The 17,714-nt window shown below is 52.3% G+C and overlaps 1 protein-coding gene across 6 annotated transcripts in view; it reads left to right on the top strand.

Moving 5' to 3' along the window:
• Positions 1-3,657: 3,657 nt before the first annotated feature.
• The window catches only part of SLC22A23 (solute carrier family 22 member 23), a 163,384-nt gene continuing 149,327 nt past the window's right edge, over positions 3,658-17,714 (top strand). For all 6 annotated transcript variants that reach the window (XR_005384216.1, XM_038584042.1, XM_038584043.1 and 3 more), the window contains exon 1: positions 3,658-4,269. Coding sequence is in view for 5 of the 6 variants with exons in the window: in XM_038584042.1 (XP_038439970.1) it covers positions 3,658-4,269 (612 nt within the window). In the remaining variant the exon portion in view is untranslated. The remainder of the gene's footprint in view (positions 4,270-17,714) is intronic.

The raw sequence follows: 17,714 nt of genomic DNA, 5'->3' as shown, positions 1-17,714 counted from the left end.
AATAACTTGTAATCAGAAATATAATTGTTCAAATGGATTCTCATGCTGGCTGATCTGAGCACCGTATATGAGAGACCAAGCAGATAGGAAAAGGTTGCTCCGTGACTTAAGAATCAAAGTAAACAGAGTTGTAGGGTCTTTGATGATACTATCAAGTGATAATAACTTAATATGCTAATGTATTCAGCAAATTGATTGTCTTGAGTGTATTGAGCATCTTGCATGTGCCAAGCACTGTTTTAGGCACCAGAAATACAGCTTAGTACAAATATAAAGGATGTATCTAGATGTAGGAAGTAGTAACTAAAGAAGTAAATGAGAAAACTACCACTTAATGACAGCTAGCACCCAGAAAAGTAATATGATAGTGGGTGCCTGATTGGCTGCCCCACACTAGCGGGTGAACATACTCACCCTGGAGGTTATCCGAGGGTCAAATTCCTCTTTCTTACTCCTTGCATTCTAGGTTCCTCTAGAAGTCATTTATGATATGTCTTAATGAATTGAAGGCCAGTTTAATTTTAATTAGTTACTTTTTTATCTTCTTGACTACATTTGGGGGGAGCATGCTGATCTGAGAGGGATTTAGGGAAACCTCTAATCTAATCAGGAACTTAATTACAAGTCAAGTCAGGGCCAGGTCAGGACGGCAGATGGCTAATTGCAAACATTTTATGTTGGTTCCTTTTAGCTTGGGTCTTATAGGGGACCATCTTCTAGTGCATCTTCTAATTTGAGGAATTTTAAAAAAAGATTTTATTTATTTATTTGAGAGAGAGAGAGAACAAGCATGGTGGGGCGGAGGGGTGGTGGCTGCAGCTAAGCAGGGAGCCTTGGTGGGGCTTGACAGCAAAGATCATGCCCTGAGCTGAAGGCAGATGCTTGACCAACTGAACCAGCCAGGCACCCTCCATCCGAGGATTACTATCACCTTTTTGGGACAAGGACTAATAACAGCTTGGCAATGAAACTTCGCCCCGGGGTTAGGGTTTCTCCCACCTAAAAATGCAAATTAACAAATATCTCTTAAAATTCTTCCTGGGGCGCCTGGTTGGCTCAGTTGGTAGTGTGTGTGACTGTTGATTTCAGGATTGTGAGTTTAAACCCCACATTGGGTATAGAGATTACTTAAAAATAAAATTTTTTAAAATTAAAAAAAAAGAAAAAAACCCCAAATTCTTCCTATAGTATTATAATCTGGCCCTGCATGTTAAAATAGAGGCACCCTGGAATGTTCAGTTAGAAGCTCTGGGTTCGAAGTCCGTTATTTGGCTCTGCTGTAGGCCAGCTCTTTGATCTGATAGGCATTTAACCTCTGGAGCCTCATCTGGGAGACCACCTCTTGGGGGTTCCATGAGGACAGAATGAGATTGTGTATCTGAATACTAACCCTGCAGAGTTTAATATTGTTTATTATTATGATTGGAATGGCCATCACGATCACTGGCAATGCTTATTTTGTGATGAGTTCTAAGAAAACAAACAGGTCCTTGTGACTTTCGGGTACAGAGGTAGAGCCCAACACAAAATAGAACTCTTCTGGAAAAACCAGCCACCAAACAGGAAATAAATATCTGTAAAGTCATATTTAAATTCGGAAATAGAATGTAGATTTTATAGAATAGTAACTGTGGTGGTAATAAGAAACAGCTAACATTTATTAAGCACTTTCTCTGTTCCAGGCATGGTAGTAAACACTTTGCATTGATTATCTCTCTCTCTCTTTTTTTTTTTTTTTTGGCTTTTTTTTTTTATCTAAGAGGGAGAGGGGAGAAAAGAAAAAAATCAAAGTAATAAATAATATGAATTTGGAATAGAAATCATTACAATGTGCCCTATCACCTCCCCCCCCCCCCCGCCCCCCTCAAAGCTCTTTAAACATGTGCAGGTTTTCACATCCATTTCTCAGAGGTTTGGCGTCTTCTGCAGCCCCGTGGGCCCCTTGCGGCCCACAGTTATCTAATCTCCCCTTGTCAGCCACTTGGGCAAGTCCATGACCTCCTCCCATCCCCAAGGCCCAACTCCCCTAACAGACTTCAGAAATAATCCTCCCCCATGTGCCAGTATTTTAGTAGTAAGCGCACGATGCCCACAAACAGGTTAAAAATATAAGCAAATGATGGAAATGCACACGAACGCGTTCAGCATTTGTAGCCCAGAGTGTGTCCCTTTGTCAAGCAAGAAAGAGCCTGTCTTCCACATTCTCCAACCGCCCCACCTCCCCCCACCCCCCCCCACCTCCCCCAATCCTACTGGAAATGGACTGCTCTAAGACTCCCATTAATAAACTTCCCAGAATGCGAAATGTCTCCAGCATGTGGGGCCGCCGGGGTGAGAGGTGCCGCGCTCTCCTCGCTCCTGCAAGGGGGAATATGCTAATGCAGCGGGTTGCCGCAGGCCTGGTGTTATTTATATAGCGAGGGCTGGGCAAGGTTCGAGCAGGAGCTCCGGAGAGGGGGGAGAGCCTCGGCTCCGTGTGCGTGTGCGTGTGTGTGTGAATGTGGATGTGCGCGCCCGTGCACTTGGCGTTGCAGACTGGAACTCGAGACCTCGGGGAGGGGGAGGGGGCGGGGGCGGGGGCGGGGGCGGGGCGGCCACCCCGGCTCGCGGCTCGGTGCGCACCGTGTAACTCGCGCTGGCGGGGTGCTTGCACCGCACGCGTTTGGGAGCGGGGGCGAAATGGCGATTTGGGGAGCCGGGGACCGGCGGCCTGAAAATTGGCCGATGCGCATTCCTGCCACGGACACACACACACACACACACACACACACACACACACAAATCAACCATCATCTGAACCCCCCCCCCAAAAAAAAAATCTAAAAAAAAAAAGAAAGTGCGAGGGTGTTGCTCCGACACGCCAGCCACTTGGGGCTCCGGGAGCAGGGCGTGGACGGCGGGGAGCGGGCCCCCCCTGGAGCGCGCCGAGGTCGCCGCCGGGACCCGGGGTGCAGGGTGCAGAGCGCAGAGCGCGGCCAAGGAGGGCGCGCGGAGGAGGCCCCCGTGTCTCCAGCGCTGCTCCCCCGCCTCGCCCCGCGCGCAGCCCGCCCGAGCCCGGGATCCTCCAGCCCGGCGGCCGCCGGGTGCCCGGTTTCCCCGCTTCCCCGCCCCCCGCCCCCCGCCGCGGAGCCCGGCCCGGCTGGAGGGGGCGCTCGCGCGCCGGAGCGGGGCGCAGCAGGTGCCGCGGTTACCTCCGCCGCGGCGGGGGGAGAGGGGGCGGGCCGGGGAGGAGGAGGAGGGGGAGGCGGAGGAGGGCGAGGCGGAGGGCGAGGAGGCGGCGGCGGCGGCGGCGGCCGGCTCCGGAGCCCGAGAGCGCGGCGGGCCGGGCAGCGGGGACCCGAGCTCGCGGCTTCCGGGAGCGCCCGAGGCCGGGCAGATCCGTCGCGGGCTCCCGGGGAGCGGCCGCGCGCCCCCGCCCCGCCCCCGCCCTCGCCCTCGCCCTCGCCTCCCGGCGGGCGCGCAGCCCCGGAGATCGCGGCGCCGATGAGCGGCGGCGGCTGAGGCCCGGGCCGCCGTCCGCCCGAGCGGGGCCGCAGGGTCCGGGCCGCGGCATGGGGGCGCACTGAGGCCCCGCGGCGGCCGAGCGCGTCCGCGGCCGGGGCCCTCCTCCCGCCCGGGCGCGTCTATGCGCGTCTGCGGGCGCCCAGGGCCCGGGCCATGGCGCTAGAGCGGCGGCGGGACGCGGCGGGCGGCGGGCCCGGGCGGCAGGCGCCCCCGGCCGAGGAGAACGGCTCGCTGCCGCCCGGGGACGCGGCGGCCTCGGCGGCGCTCGGGGGGCGCGCGGGCCCCGCCGGCGACCTGCAGCCGCTGCCCGCCCCGCACCCCGCGCCCCCGGGCTGCAGCGCGGCCGCGGCGCCCAGCCTCCTGCTGCTGGACTACGACGGCTCGGTGCTGCCGTTCCTGGGGGGCCTGGGCGGCGGCTACCAGAGGACCCTCGTGCTGCTCACCTGGATCCCCGCGCTCTTCATCGGCTTCAGCCAGTTCTCGGACTCCTTCCTGCTGGACCAGCCCAACTTCTGGTGCCGCGGGGCCGGCAAGGGCGCGGGGCCGGCGGGGGTCCCCGGCGCGGCCAACTGGACCGGGCCCGCGGCCTCGCCCCCCGCCCCCGCGCCCGCCCCGTGGGCGCCCCCGGGCAACGCGAGCCGCGGCGGGGCCGACGCGCCGCCCCTGCCGTCCCCCCCGGACAGGCCCGACAACGCCTCCCACTGCGACTGCCACGCGTGGGACTACGGCATCCGCACCGGCCTCGTCCAAAACGTGGTGAGCAAGGTAAGGGCTGCGCCCGGCCCGGCCCCCGGCCCCCGGCCCCCACCCGCACCCGCACCCGCACCCCCACCCCCACCCCACCCGGGGGCACGCAGGGTGCCCGAAGGGGACGCCACCCACGGCCAGCGCGTGCCTGCACCCGCCGAGGCTTGGCCCCTGGGTGGGGAGCGGGGCTGCTCGCTGCCTCCCCCGGGGACGCCGCCTCCCAGCCCTGCACGGGGCTCCAGCGCCCTCGCTAGTGCGCACCCCAGCTCCGGCCCCCGGTGCACGTTTGGAAGGCGAGCCCCGTCCCCCCTCCCCTGCGAGCTGTCACCCTCCCTCGCTCGCTCCCGCCGGCCCCGGGCGGCTCTGCAGAAAGGTGAGGCCGCCGACCCGCCGACCCGCCGACCCGCCGGCCTGCCCAGCGCTCGCCTGGCTCCGGGTCTGACGGCCGCGGCCCGGGCCAGCCGCCTCCTGCACACAGATACCTGCCCGGGACAGCCCTGTCGTGGCCCCAGGTGTGCTGCTCTGCGCGCGGCCTCTGCACCCAGGCTGGGTGTGCAGACTAAAGGCGGCCAAAGCCTCCCCCTAAGTTACAGCCGCAGAAGCAAAGAGCTTTTGCAAATTCTTGTTCCCTCCTCATCCCGCTCCTTGCTCTCCAAAGATGGGTATTTATCGACTTCACATTTTGCCACTCGAGTGTCCCCTCAAATGTTTCCTCGCGACTTGAGCGGCGTCTCTCTAGAGGACAGGAAGGAAACTAGGAATTTGTTTTGTCTTCCCTGACACCGAGGCTCTTACACAGCAGCTGCTTTTGTCTGAAACACTGAGCCCCTGGGAAGCTTCGGCTGAGCAACGGCCGCCGTGCCCGGAGTCCAGAGGAACCCCTCGGGCAGGGGTATCGCATTGTGTGAAAAGGAGCAGCAGTGTTTTTTGAGAGATGTGGGGCCCACAGAAAAAATGGAGACTGGGCACTGTTAGACAATCAATCCCTGACATGTCTATATTTCCCGATTTTTTTTTTAAACGTGTGAGAGCCATTTGCTAAGCAATGTGTGTTTTTTTGCCCCTTCTGTGTTTTAAATGACTGATTTGCATTTCAAAGTAAGTGTAGACCTTCCCCCTCCTTCTGGGCAGCAGCCGGGCAGAGTTTTAAGTGCTTTGTTTAAATGTGAGACTGAAATTTGACAATGTGCGTGTGCTTCCCCCCCCCTCCCCGCCGCCCCACCGCCCCAAAATGAGTGTTAGTAAACAGTTGTAGCTCATGGATGTGTAAGATGAAACTCTTACATCATCATAATCACTGTTTTAATCTTGTACCAACCTGGCAAGAAATGATCTGTCCTGTGGGAACTGACAGGATTAGCTGTTAATGGGGAAGATCCTTCAGGCTCGGTTCACCTTGACACCCCCACCCCACCCCCCCCACCCCCCAGCTCCAGAGCTTCTTTGCAAATGTGTTGCTGTGACTCTGTTTCCCATCCGCGCTGGGCAACATTTGTTTTTTGTTACCAGCATGGAAAAATTCAGAACAATGACTACAGTGACTATTTTAATACCCTTTGTATGTCTGTGAAAGTAAGGATTTGGCAACATTTTCAAATACTTTAAACCCCTTTTTAAAGGAGAGGAGGAATAATAGAGATCAAAGCCAATGTGTTTAGAGGGTGCTCTGTCCTGAGGTCAGAGGGGAAGGGAACTTGAAAGTTAGGAGGTGTGGGATAGAGCATCATTATCCTAGTGGTGGGGACCCAGGAGCAGCTATTCACACTCTGCCACGGATGGCAGGATGAGAGAACTAAAATAGTCCTTGAAAACAGGCTTTAAAGGCACAGTGGAGAGCTGGACAGTTTTTCTAAATTAGCACTCAGGAGAGTCAAAGATGGCAGTAATGGGTGCACTATGTTTTGGGGCTGCTTCGTGGCTACGTCACCGTTACCTGTAGCTGGCGGGACAAAACTGGGAGCTGAAGACCCCGGTACAACAGAGACACATTTTCTTGCAAGATAAAGGCTAGAAAGGACATATTGATTTTCACGCACAAATAAGATCTAAATAAAGGACTGTCCTTCTACAATGTTCTATTCCGTGACAAATGCCTTGAGGAGCTCGTTAGGCGCATTTGGCAGGTACTGAGGCCCATATCGCTTCAGCTGGCTGTGGGCACTGGACACTGTATCAGGTGTACAAATACGGAACGTGTACCGTGATGGGTGCAGTTCTAGAGGTCAGGTGCCCGTCAGCTTCGTTTCTAAGAGCAGAAGCAGAAAGGTTCACCTTCCGCCAGTGGATGAAAGTTCAGAGTCTGAGCCGTTGCCTTTTGTACCCTCTCTCCCCACTCCATACCACGATCGATCCACCTGCAGATAAACTCACGCAGTGTCCTTGTCATTAGGTGTCCCTCAGCCTGTATGTGCCGCTCCAGTCTGGGTCCTGTTCCTTCTGTCCCCAAGTGTGCAGTGGGCAGGGGATACAGAAAAACTGCCGGGAGTACGTTACATCGTATTATGAGTGTATGTTTTATTATGAGTACGTGTCGTATTACAAAGACAGCGTATTATAAATCCATATTATTAATGTATGCGCATGTCCTGCTATATAGTGTATATATATGTATTGCATATTATACTTTTTACGGCCCATCACCTGTAGGCTGTAAGTAGCACCTGCACAGGTGGATCTGCCAAGCCAGTTAGAATCTCCAGTTATGATAGTTCAAAGGGATCTTGGGGCCGACAAGCCTGTCTCCCCTCCTGATTACTATCCCTGACATGGGCACCCCCCTCCAGGCTGGGAGGAGAGGGCCCCGCTGGCTCGGCGGCTCACTCCGCAGTCGCTCTTCCTCGCAGGCAGGCGTGCTTTTGGGTGAATATAGCTCAGGTCACCTCACGCCTCTTTGTATGGCTTGCTCCCCTGACGGGTTCTTTTTCCTCTACATAATACATGTCCAGCTATCTGAGAATACCCAGGTTTCTTTTCCGGCTAAAAAGTCTCCAGCTACTTCAGCCGCTGCACACATGACACAGTCGGCCATACCGATCGCTGCACTTGCCATATGCGTCTCTTTAACGGGACACTGAGAACACAGCCTGGAGGACGCCGTGTCTCTAATCAAGAGCGTGGACGGACACTCGGCTTCCTCTGACGGAGCCTGCAGCTGATGCATGAAGGCTTTCAGTAAACATGACAAGCTGCTTCTATCTGGAGACCACAGGCACCAAATCTTTATGGGATTGCATCGTCCAGGATTTCTCAGGCTACACTTCTGCGACGTGGCGCACGATTTAGGCCTCATCGTAACAGTTTTGGGTTATTAGATCTCTCCTGTTAGGATCTACTTTATTTCTGTCGTGCGCCTTGGTCTTCGGTATTTCTTATCTGTTCCAAACCTTTCAGTGCCTTCAAAATAATAATGATAATAATATCACCTTTCTTTTCGTGCGACCCTATAAAGTTTTCCAAATGTTTCCTTTTATTATGTTACTTCCTTTCGTTAAGAATGCTGAATAACCCAAGGCCGGTCTGCACACAGAGCATTATCTTGGATAATCAGTTAACACATGCCTGAGTGGGCCTGGTGCTGTGTACCTTGAGCCCTGTGTTCAACTTCCTAGTGACATTCATACTTCCGCGGTTTATCTCCCTGCCGTGCCTTCCTGAAACAAATGCTAACAGAGTTCTGCAGTCAGTTAGAGGTCGGCTCTGGGAGGACCCAGGCTGGACATGGCTCCCTGTCCCCGCACCAGCATCCGCTGGCGGCTCGGATTGTCAAAGATTTTACACGAGGTTAAAAAAACAAAAAACAAAAACCATGCTGCTGACCTTGCAATATTCCTCTTAATAATTTGCATCATGACCCTGCGTTGTCCTGAGTGAACCCCCCCTTGGTTTCCAACGCTCACCACTTCCTTGAAGAGTCCTTGAAGTGTAGCCAAAAAAATCAGTGTCCGCCGCTCAACTTTCTAAGGTCCGCTCTCTTTCTGTATATATAAAGTTTGGGACGTTTGTCCCCAATCTTCTGTTCCTTCTTCTGTTCTCCATGAGGTCTCAAAGATTGCTGGCTTTCATCCTGTAAGTACATCTGAGGGTTGTTTAAATATCCTGGGAAGTAATTTGTATTCTTTTTCTGGGGCTCAAGTCTAAAAGTATTTAAAGCGATTCGGTACAATTTAATTAGGATTAAAAATAATTACAATTTCATTGCAATAGTAATATCTTAAAAATAACCCAGTGTCAGGTCATCCTAGGGGTGTTTTACTTATTTTGTCTGGTGTATGCAACACAACGGTGAACATCTTTATGCCTGTTTTTAGAAACTGATAGAGAATGCATGCACGTGGTGCAGAAAGCAGACCGTAGAAGTGGCGTTGCCTGCCATCTCTGCCTCCGGCTTCCCTCTTGAGAAGCAACCATGGTTACCAGTTTCTTATGTATCCTTCTAGAAATAGCCCAAGTATATTTTCATTTGTATATTTTTCTCTCACAAACAATGACATGATCTGCGCATTGTTCTGTGCCTGTCGCCACCAGTGTTGGGGATGCGCACCTGTCACTACGTGGAGAGCCCCTCCGTCCGCGTCGGTGACACGGTGTCCGAGCAGCAGTCCTCCACGGCGTGGGCAGGCCGTAATTGACCCCATTAGGCACCTAATAAGGGGGCGCTGAGGTGGTTTCCCCCCTCTTTGCCGTTGTGTACTATATAATGAAATCTGGCATGCGTGAAATTCTTCGAAGTGGAGGGTCAAAGTTGCGACATTTTAATTTTGATAGATGTTGTTCGGTGCTGTCCCTAGAGATCTTACCAATTTACACTTCCATCAGTAATCCTGGAGCTCCTGTTCCCCACACCCTCCCCAACCAAGGACTTAGCACACTTTTCAGTGTCTCCTAGTTTGACCTGGGAAGTGTGTTCGGTTGTTGTTATAATTTGCATTCCTCTTGTGAGGAAGGAGGTTAAACACGTCTCTGAAGTTTTTTGAGCCATTTGCTTCCATTTCTTTAAACTGGCTCCTGAGGTCCTTTGCCTGTGTATGTTTTTTTGTTTTTTTTTTTTTTTGGAGGGGGAGGAGTACACAAACGTTTCTGTGGAAGTACTTCAGGCATAAAGTAAATTAACTCTCTGGATGTCTGGTAAATGTTTTTGTCCTGGCTTTTTGTTTGTCTTTTTATTTTATTTATGGTGGTGGTGTTACACAGAAACTTTTGGTTTCTTTAGAGTCAAATGAATCTTATCCGTTACAGTTTCTGGGTTTTGCGTTAGATGTAGGGCTTCCATCATCCTGGGATATTGGGGGGGGAACCCCTACTTTCTCCCAATACTTTTTGATCTTGGTACTTCTGTGATTTGGTGTCGCAGATGCCCATTTTGCTTTTATTGAGCCAGTAGGATAAATTGCTAGAAAGGGAAATAAATATTAGGTCCCTGGATATAACCAGCATTTCATGCAGCTTTTGACTTGCTACAACAATGTCCTCGGCGCTGCATTTGGCAGCGGCGCCAGTGGGAAGACCAGAAGCTAAATGGTTGTTGGGCAGCCCTTGTCATCTTTGGGAGCCAGCACAGCAGTCTTCCTGCCCAGGCAGCGGGGCTCACCTTTCTGCATCTTCTCATTCTGATCTAGCTGTGAAACCTCTTTTTTCTTCTTCTTTTTTTTTTTTTTTACCCCCTCTTTTGTCTGTAGCATTCTTTCGCAGGCCTCAATTCATTTTGGTCTTCAGTCCAAAGTAGGATTGAGTCAAAAGTTGATGTCATTTAAAAACATGATGGGCTTTCTGAATGTCAGCCGTGGCGTCACCACAAGCCAGCAGTGTGCTAGAGCCAGCTTGGCCTCTGCTGACTCCGAGCCAGCGCGTCTCTATCCAACTGCGCACTCAGGGATGTCTCGTCGGTGGCTCCCGCTCCGCCATGGCGGGAACATTTACACCATGCAAGTGGCAAACACTACACATCAAGGTTTTGCAGACAATCCAGTCGTTACAATGATTCTTATGCCACTAAGTGAGACCCAGGCCACTCCTTTCCTTTCCTTTCCATTTTTTTTTATAGACTTTTTTCTTTCCTTCCTTTCATAGATGAGTCCCTCTGTTGGGCCAAGCTTTGTGCTATGTGTTCGAGATACAATGATAGAGACAGCTCCACTCCCATAGAGCTTCTAGACTAATGAGGGGGGACACACCTTAACTAATTAATAATAATCCTTTAATTACACACGGAGCTAAGTATGTGGAAAGAAAGGGAAATGAAGGAACAAAAAGCCCGGCCTACACCGCCTGGTCTCTGAGTGCAACTGACATCTGAGTTGAGATCAGAGGGCTGAGCTGGAGAGAGAGGAGAGGGAATGGCAGTTGCAAGGGCCCTGTGGTATGTGAGAGCTTAGAACTGGTAGGAGGCAGTGAAGGTGGGAACGTGGGGAGGGTGGCCGGGAGTCACGTTCAGAACACCAGCCATGAGGTGAACCAACTCAGCTAGGAGGATGAGTCGGGATGGAGGGCCGCAAGGCAGACCGGCGAAGTGAGGAGGCCTAGGATGGGGAATGGGGCCCTGTGGAGAAGCAGAGGGCAGGGGGGACAGCATTTGATGGGGAGACACAGCCTCATCAAAGGTCCCGGGGAAACTGGGTGGTTGGGGCTGTGGGAAGCAGGCCGGCCAGCCCAAGGAGAGGTTCTGGCGGGGAGCTGTGGGAAATCGCAAGGCAGCTGCAGGTCCAGGCCCGACCTGGGGTAAGTGGGCCTGGAGCCTCTTTCCAGGGCTATCGAGAGGAAGCAGCACTGGCCCATTGGAGTGTTCTAGAATTTTCTCCTGCCCTCCTGCTTGAAGGGGGAGAGTGCTGATGGACTTTGCACCAGGCCGAAAGACCCTGATATGGGAAACCATCAGTCTAGAGAGTTTACTTTGACTCAACCAGCTTTCCCTGTACCGAATGCCAGGTGAAAAATCGTCCCAGGCATGACTAGGGAATAATATTACCTCCTAGTCCAACATCCTCAGCTTACAGATGAGGAGACTGAGGCTGGAGTGAGTGTGGGGGGTGTCACTGACCCATCCAGAGCCACCAGCTCTTGGGGGGCTAGAACCTAGTTCCCCTCACCCTGCAGGGTCTTCTTGCCCAGGAGCAGCCCCCACCAGGGACAGGGGCCGGGAAGTGCCGGTGGGTGCTCCTGCCCATTCGCTTGGGCTCGTTCCTTGTAACTGGTCTGTCCAGGAAGGTCCTCCTGTCGCCACCTGAGAAGGGTCACACCCGTTAGGAGCTGCCCAGCAGGGTGGGCTTGGCTGTGCTGTGGCTTTGTGCCGACGGCCTCTCGGGCCGCCTTCCCTGACCTCTGTTGCATCTGCCTCATTGGCCCACTCACCTGGGACGCCCTTTCCTCCCTCCTCCAGCCAGCCAATCCCTGTTCCTCCTTCAGGTCTCTCATCCTCATTTCATGCCCCGAGCACGTGGCTGTGTCTCTGTCCTGACACGAGCCGTGTGGTGGCCAGAGTGGCACCTGCCCCTTTCCCCACTGGGGCTGTGTCGTCCTCGTCTTTGACCCACAAAAGCCTTCACCATAAATGTCTGAGCTCACCTGCATTTGATACCATGTAGAGAGGAGAAAGGGCTTTGCAGTTTGGCGGGAGTGTGTTCCGGTCCGGGCTGCTGCTTGGGACCAGTAGATATTACCGGCAGTGGGAGGTACAACTCCATCAGCTTTGTCTTTGGGAGCAGCAGGACGCTCATCAGGAAAGTGGGTCATCGCTCACCTGCCCTCCGGGGCCGTCGTGAGGCCAGAATGAGGACAGCTGGGGAGAGCCCACCACCCTCCCTCCAGGTGCCTGGGAAACCCTGAGGAGCCTGGGAATCTCGGGTCCCTTTGTCCCTCCTGTCTGCGGGGTGAGGACCAGCTGAGTGAGTCATCTGAGAAACACTTAGGTGGGGAGGAGCTGATAGGCCACACCTGAGGGTGATTTATTCCTTGGGCTCTCCAAGGCGCCTGTCCCCTCCTCTCGCCCCGAAACTGATAACGTGGCCAGCCAGGTGTGCCCTTCACACAGGACACCAGAATCCAGGGTGGCCTCAGGAATCTGACCAAAGAGGACCTCCAGTCGGGTGAAAAAAAAAAAAAGACCATTTAATGGCTTGGTTTGTTTTCAGGTCACTGGTCACAGGGCTCCAGAGGACCTGAAAAGGAAAATGCTTTCCTGGCCGACCTCGAGGAACGGGGAGCAGGGCTCTGCTGGGGGCTTCACACCCCCACGGAGGCCTTGGCTCAGAAACCTGAGATGATGCCATTAAATGGAGAGCGAGCTAAACGTGTTAACAAGTCCGGGCTAGCCGTGCTGGTGAAAGCGGGTGGGAGAAACTGGAGCTTTAGGGGAGTGGATGGTAACTCTGGACCTCACGGCAGGGAGGTTGAGGCACAGAGCCAACCCCAGGAGCAGGTGCCCCCGGAGGGCAGGTCCCCCCACCCCGAATGCTGTCCTTGCTGACTGCTCACGGGAGGGCCGGGACCGGCCTCAGCAGCCTTCAGACTTTGGTCATCTGTGACTTGAGGCTTGTCCCTTACATGCTCAAGGCTGCTCAGTGCTGCTCGTTATGTATGGGCAGACCTTCCTCCGAACAAGTGACCCGGAGATTGGCAAGGCCTATATCTCTAGGAGAGAGAGGCGATGGGTATTGACTGATTTAACTGGATTTCCCCTAAAATACACCATTGCTGGAATAGAACACGGCCCGAGGGCTCTCCAGGCCGCTCTGTTTGCGTAGCGTTATATTCCGCAGGACCTCTTGTGTGACTCTTGGTTGCAAATAATGAAAAAAATTTCACATTACATTAAGAAAATAGGGAAAGATGCAGGAATGGCTCAGGGAAGCTAAGGTGGGATCTGAAACCAGAGAATTGGGGTGGCGGTGGGGGCTGCGTGTAAGTCTTCCGGGAACTCTGTTGCCACCGCCCTTCTGTCAGAAGCCACATGTGCTCCCAGCCCTATCTCCAGAAGTCAGCTTGTTCCCCTACAGACTGACTTTGTCCAGGCTTTTGCTTACCTGGTCGGGCAGCGGTCGGCACAGAGGCCAGCATTCCTCTGTGAGTTCCAGATTCCTGGGGGCAAATCAGATGTCCAGGCAGGTTGCAGAGCAGGGGATGCAGTTACCCCGCGCTGGGGGTCTCCTCCAGACCATGTGATGGGGGTGGTAGGAGCTATTCTTCACTGGCGTGGAAGGGATTAGAAACGAATCTTTTTGCCAATGAATCGAGAATAATCGAATCTCGAGAATTTAGCCATTAAATGCTTTAAACAAAGCATTCTTTTTCTTCCCAAAGACTCGGAATGTAACTTAACTGGCCACTTAAGCTTAGTATGGAACTGGCAAGGATACTCTTTCTGAGGCTTCTTTTCTAGAAATAATGATAAACGGTCTCAGTTATTAGCTCCAGATCACAGAGAGAGCTTGGAACGAGACTGCAGCAGGCTTACAAATCGTTGCCCCCACCCTCGCCCTACCCACCCCCCACCCCCAAAGAGTGAGTATCTTTGCTTTTCCAAACCCTTCTGCTGGTCAGGACCAGCTACATAATTTGCAGGGCCCAGTGCAAAATGCAGAAAATGCAGAACCCCTTGTTCAAAAAATTATGAAGATCAACACATGACAGCCTAGCATTAGGCCAGACGTGGGCCCTTCTGAGTCGCGGTGCTTCTGGTGACCTCTAGCCTGTCATCTTTCACCAAGCCAGCTGTTATCTGCTGCAGAGCTAAGCAAGTATCCCCGAGCTCTTGCAAGTCTTTCTTCCTGATTTTTTTTTTTTTCAGTGTCTTCTCTGCTTCTCTATTCTTAGGTTGTGCTTTGTATCTTTTTTCTAGATTTCTTGTAGTAAAAGTGCAACATAATTCTTGTGGGTCTCTTTTTCCCAGGGAACAGCTTCACAAAGCCCTAGCCAATTTAGTTTTGAACGTTTAGTTCGCTCAAGGTGTGCAACAGCAAGAAGGATCCATGGAGCCTTCTTATATTTGAAAACACTGCCCCAGAAGTGAGACAGTTGGTTTACTTATCTGAGCAGTGAACCAAACAGCTGAGTCATAGGAATGTGTGGTAAAGAATGTTAAGTCATAGGAATGCTAGTTAAGTGTCTATCGGCCATTTTTGTTTTTTTGTTTTTTGGTTTTTGTTTTTTAAGTGGAGAGGAAGGTCAGTCCTTCCTCTAATTTAATTCTGCTAGCTAACCGCCACACTTTATTTCTTAGTATCATTTAAACCAGAAGAGCAAAGAAGATGATGCTGGCGTACAAGAGCCACAAGCGTCCCAGTGGTCATATTAAATTATGGATGGGTTATGCACTCCGCATACTAATTTGCACTACAGAGTGTTTCCTCCCAGATTAGATTAAAAGCTGCTTTTTTTCTGTGTGTTTAAAAGATGCTTTACAAATTGGGCACCCTTGATTGTTACATACTGAGGAACTCCACGGTTCGCCAATGAATATACATGAGCGTTTGCAGTGAACACAAAGTTTCTGTCCTACTTTTTTAAAAGTTTTTTTTTTTAATTGTGGTAAAATACACGTAACATAAAACTTGGCATTTTAACCATGTTTAAGTGTGCAGTTGAATGGGATTAAGTACAGTCACAGTGTGTACAACCATCACCATCATCCGTCTCCGGGACTTTGTCATCTTTCCAAACTGAAACTCTTCCTGCATTCACCACTAAGTGCCCTCCTCTCCCCCGGCCCCTGCCAACCACCACTCACTCCACTCTCTGTCTCTGGATCAGACCAGTCCAGGGACCTCACATAAGTGGAACCATTATAGTACTTGTTCTTTTGCGACTGGCTGATTTTACTTAGCGTAACGTTCTCAGCGTTCGTCTGCGCTGTAGCATGTGCCAGAATTTCCTTCCTTCTGAAGGCTGAACAATACTCCATTGTATATATAGACCACGTTTTGTTTATCCTTTCATCTACTGATGGACTCTTGGGTTGCTTCCACCTTTTGGCTCTTGGAAATAACATTGCTATGCACATAGGTATTGTCCTATTTTTGGAAGACAGTTACATACAACCCCTTCGTCCCTCCCCTCCCCGCTTTTAGAGGTGATTTCTGCAGCCACTTGTGTGGTGCCTGGCCCTGGTCCTTCGGCCAGAACATCTGCTCTGTAGGCAGGCCTCCTGCTCCGCCTTAGGTGGGTGACACAGATGGGCAGAAGATGGTCGCTGCCCTGGAACAGGAGCTCCTGGTGGAGCCAAGGCACTTGGTATATGGAGGATTCTAGGCCCAGCATGGGAGCAACTGGGACAAGTATGTGAGGGCCGGGAGCTGAGGGTGTGTGATGCAGAGGTGAGCATGCCCGAGAAAGCCCTCAAGATATGTGCTTAGCCCTGGAAATGCCCATCGTAGGCAGGGAGAGCCGGGTGCTGTGGAAGTTTAGCTGGGCCCTGAAGGCGGGCTGGGGTCTTGAAAGATAGAAAGGGCCTCATCTGCAGAGGAGCTGACAAAGGCTAGGAAGAGAGTAGTGCAGGGCCAGGGCTGGGGTACACATGCAGCAGAACATGGGGCCCAAGCGCACAGGCCCCCAGAATCAGTCCTTGGGGATTTGTTTGATTTTTTACCCCAGTAGACAGTGAATTATCTGAGGTTGTGGAGAGAGACAGTAGAGAACCAGGGCAGAAGTATGCCCAGGCCCAGGGTGGGTCTGTGCGTCACCGTGCCCTCCTGGCCTCTGTCTGGCTGCCACATGCTACCCCTGTAGCACACATACTAGTTTGGGCCTCTGTGAAGAACCATCACCAAGCCCCCATCACAGGTGTGGCCACATCCTAGGGATTGGTGCTCTTGGAAAGTGCTGGCTTTGTCCAGCATCCCTGCCTTGCCCGCTGGCCCTCATGGTCTCTGTGGCACAGATAGGGTCAGCTAGCAGCCTGCTTTGGTGATCTCCATCAGCCTCTTCATGGTATGGCCAGTGACTATTCAGTCCTTGACGCTCCCTCCTTATGATGGGGGAAGGCTGCTTGTCCTGATTTTTCTCCTCCGCTGGCTGCTCTTCTCCTTTGGGAATCCTTTCCACCACCCACTCCCTTCAGATGGTTCCCTAGAGTCTCAGTCAGCTCGGGCTGCATAACAAGTACCACAGACGGGGTGGTGGTGGTGGTGGGGCTTAACTAACAGACATTTAGTTCCTTTCAATCCCAAAGCCTGGAAGTCTGAGATCAAGTGTAGGCAAAGCTGGTTCCTTCTGAGGCCTCTCTCCTTGGCTTTTGCATGCCGTCTTCTCCCTGTGACCTTCCACGGACTTCCCTCTGTGTGCATCTGTGTTTTAGTGTCTTTTTACAAGGACACCAGTCCTGTTGGATTAAGGCCAATCCCAATGACCTCATTTTAAGTTAATTACCTTTGTAAAGCTCCCATCTCCAACTACAGTCACATTCTGAGGTCCTCAGGGTCAGGACTCAACATTTGAGGGTTTGGAGGGGGTTTTTTGTTTATCTTGGGAGAGCGGGCACAGGAGGATGTAGTTCAGCTCATACCATCCGAGTTCCAGCACACACCCTGAGTAGGGCAGCACCAGATCTTTATCCATAACCCAGATGTTTCCTTAGAGCCCTGGCTCTGTGTATTTGGTTACCCACCAGACTGGACTTCTCATCTGGCCCCTGATCTTATCTACCCCCCTCCCAACCTTGCATCAAATCCCAGTGTTTTGGTCCTAAATTGATGATGATAAGCTGTTTTTACTTCTGTGCTTCAAATCCATGACCTTCAGGATGAGTTTGGGCTTGGTTGGCTGGTTTTCAAGGTCCTTGATTGTCTGTACCCTCCATGCTTCTCCGGTGCTGCCCTCATCATGGCTATGCAGGGACCCTGTTCCAGACCTCAGTTTCTCAAGCAACCTGACCTTTGCAGGTGGAACTCCTTCAGTCTAGAATCCACCTCGCCTCCCCATCATACTCTCACCTTCTTAAAACCTTTCCTGGCTCCCTATTCCAATCCCCCTCCAGTCTTCTGCCCCTGCTTTCCTGGCCCAGATCTGTATCCCCAGAACGTGGACCTAGTAGGTGCTCAATTAACATTTGTTGAATGGCAAAGGTAAAGCGATAGTTGAGGGGTCCTTACTCTCATCTGGGCAAGGTAAGGTGATTTAATTCTAGGATGACAAGAAGAAGAAGAGGACAGGTGTCACATGGGTCAACTTAGACCTCAAGTCAAATTTCATGAGTTACTGAAAACTAAGAAACAGCAGCTAATCAAACTTGAATTCCTACTGGGCTGTGGAATGGGTTATTATGTTTACACCAAGTCACTGTTTTTCAGGACTTTAAGTTCCAGAGCCTTGTCTTCTCATGAAAGTGATATAGTGAACTGGTCTGAGTCTAGGATCACAGTGGTGGTGGCTGGAGCTCTTAGAGTCACCTGGGAGCTTTTGGAACTACCCATGGGACCCAGGCATCAGTTGTTTCGAAAGTTCTCTGGATGATTTCCAAGTGGTAAAGTCCCCACCCC

This window comes from Canis lupus, chromosome 35, assembly GCF_011100685.1.
Source record: "Canis lupus familiaris isolate Mischka breed German Shepherd chromosome 35, alternate assembly UU_Cfam_GSD_1.0, whole genome shotgun sequence".
NCBI lineage: Eukaryota > Metazoa > Chordata > Mammalia > Carnivora > Canidae > Canis > Canis lupus.
Note: the sequence above shows the minus strand (reverse complement) of the source record. Positions and strands in the feature narration are given on the sequence as shown.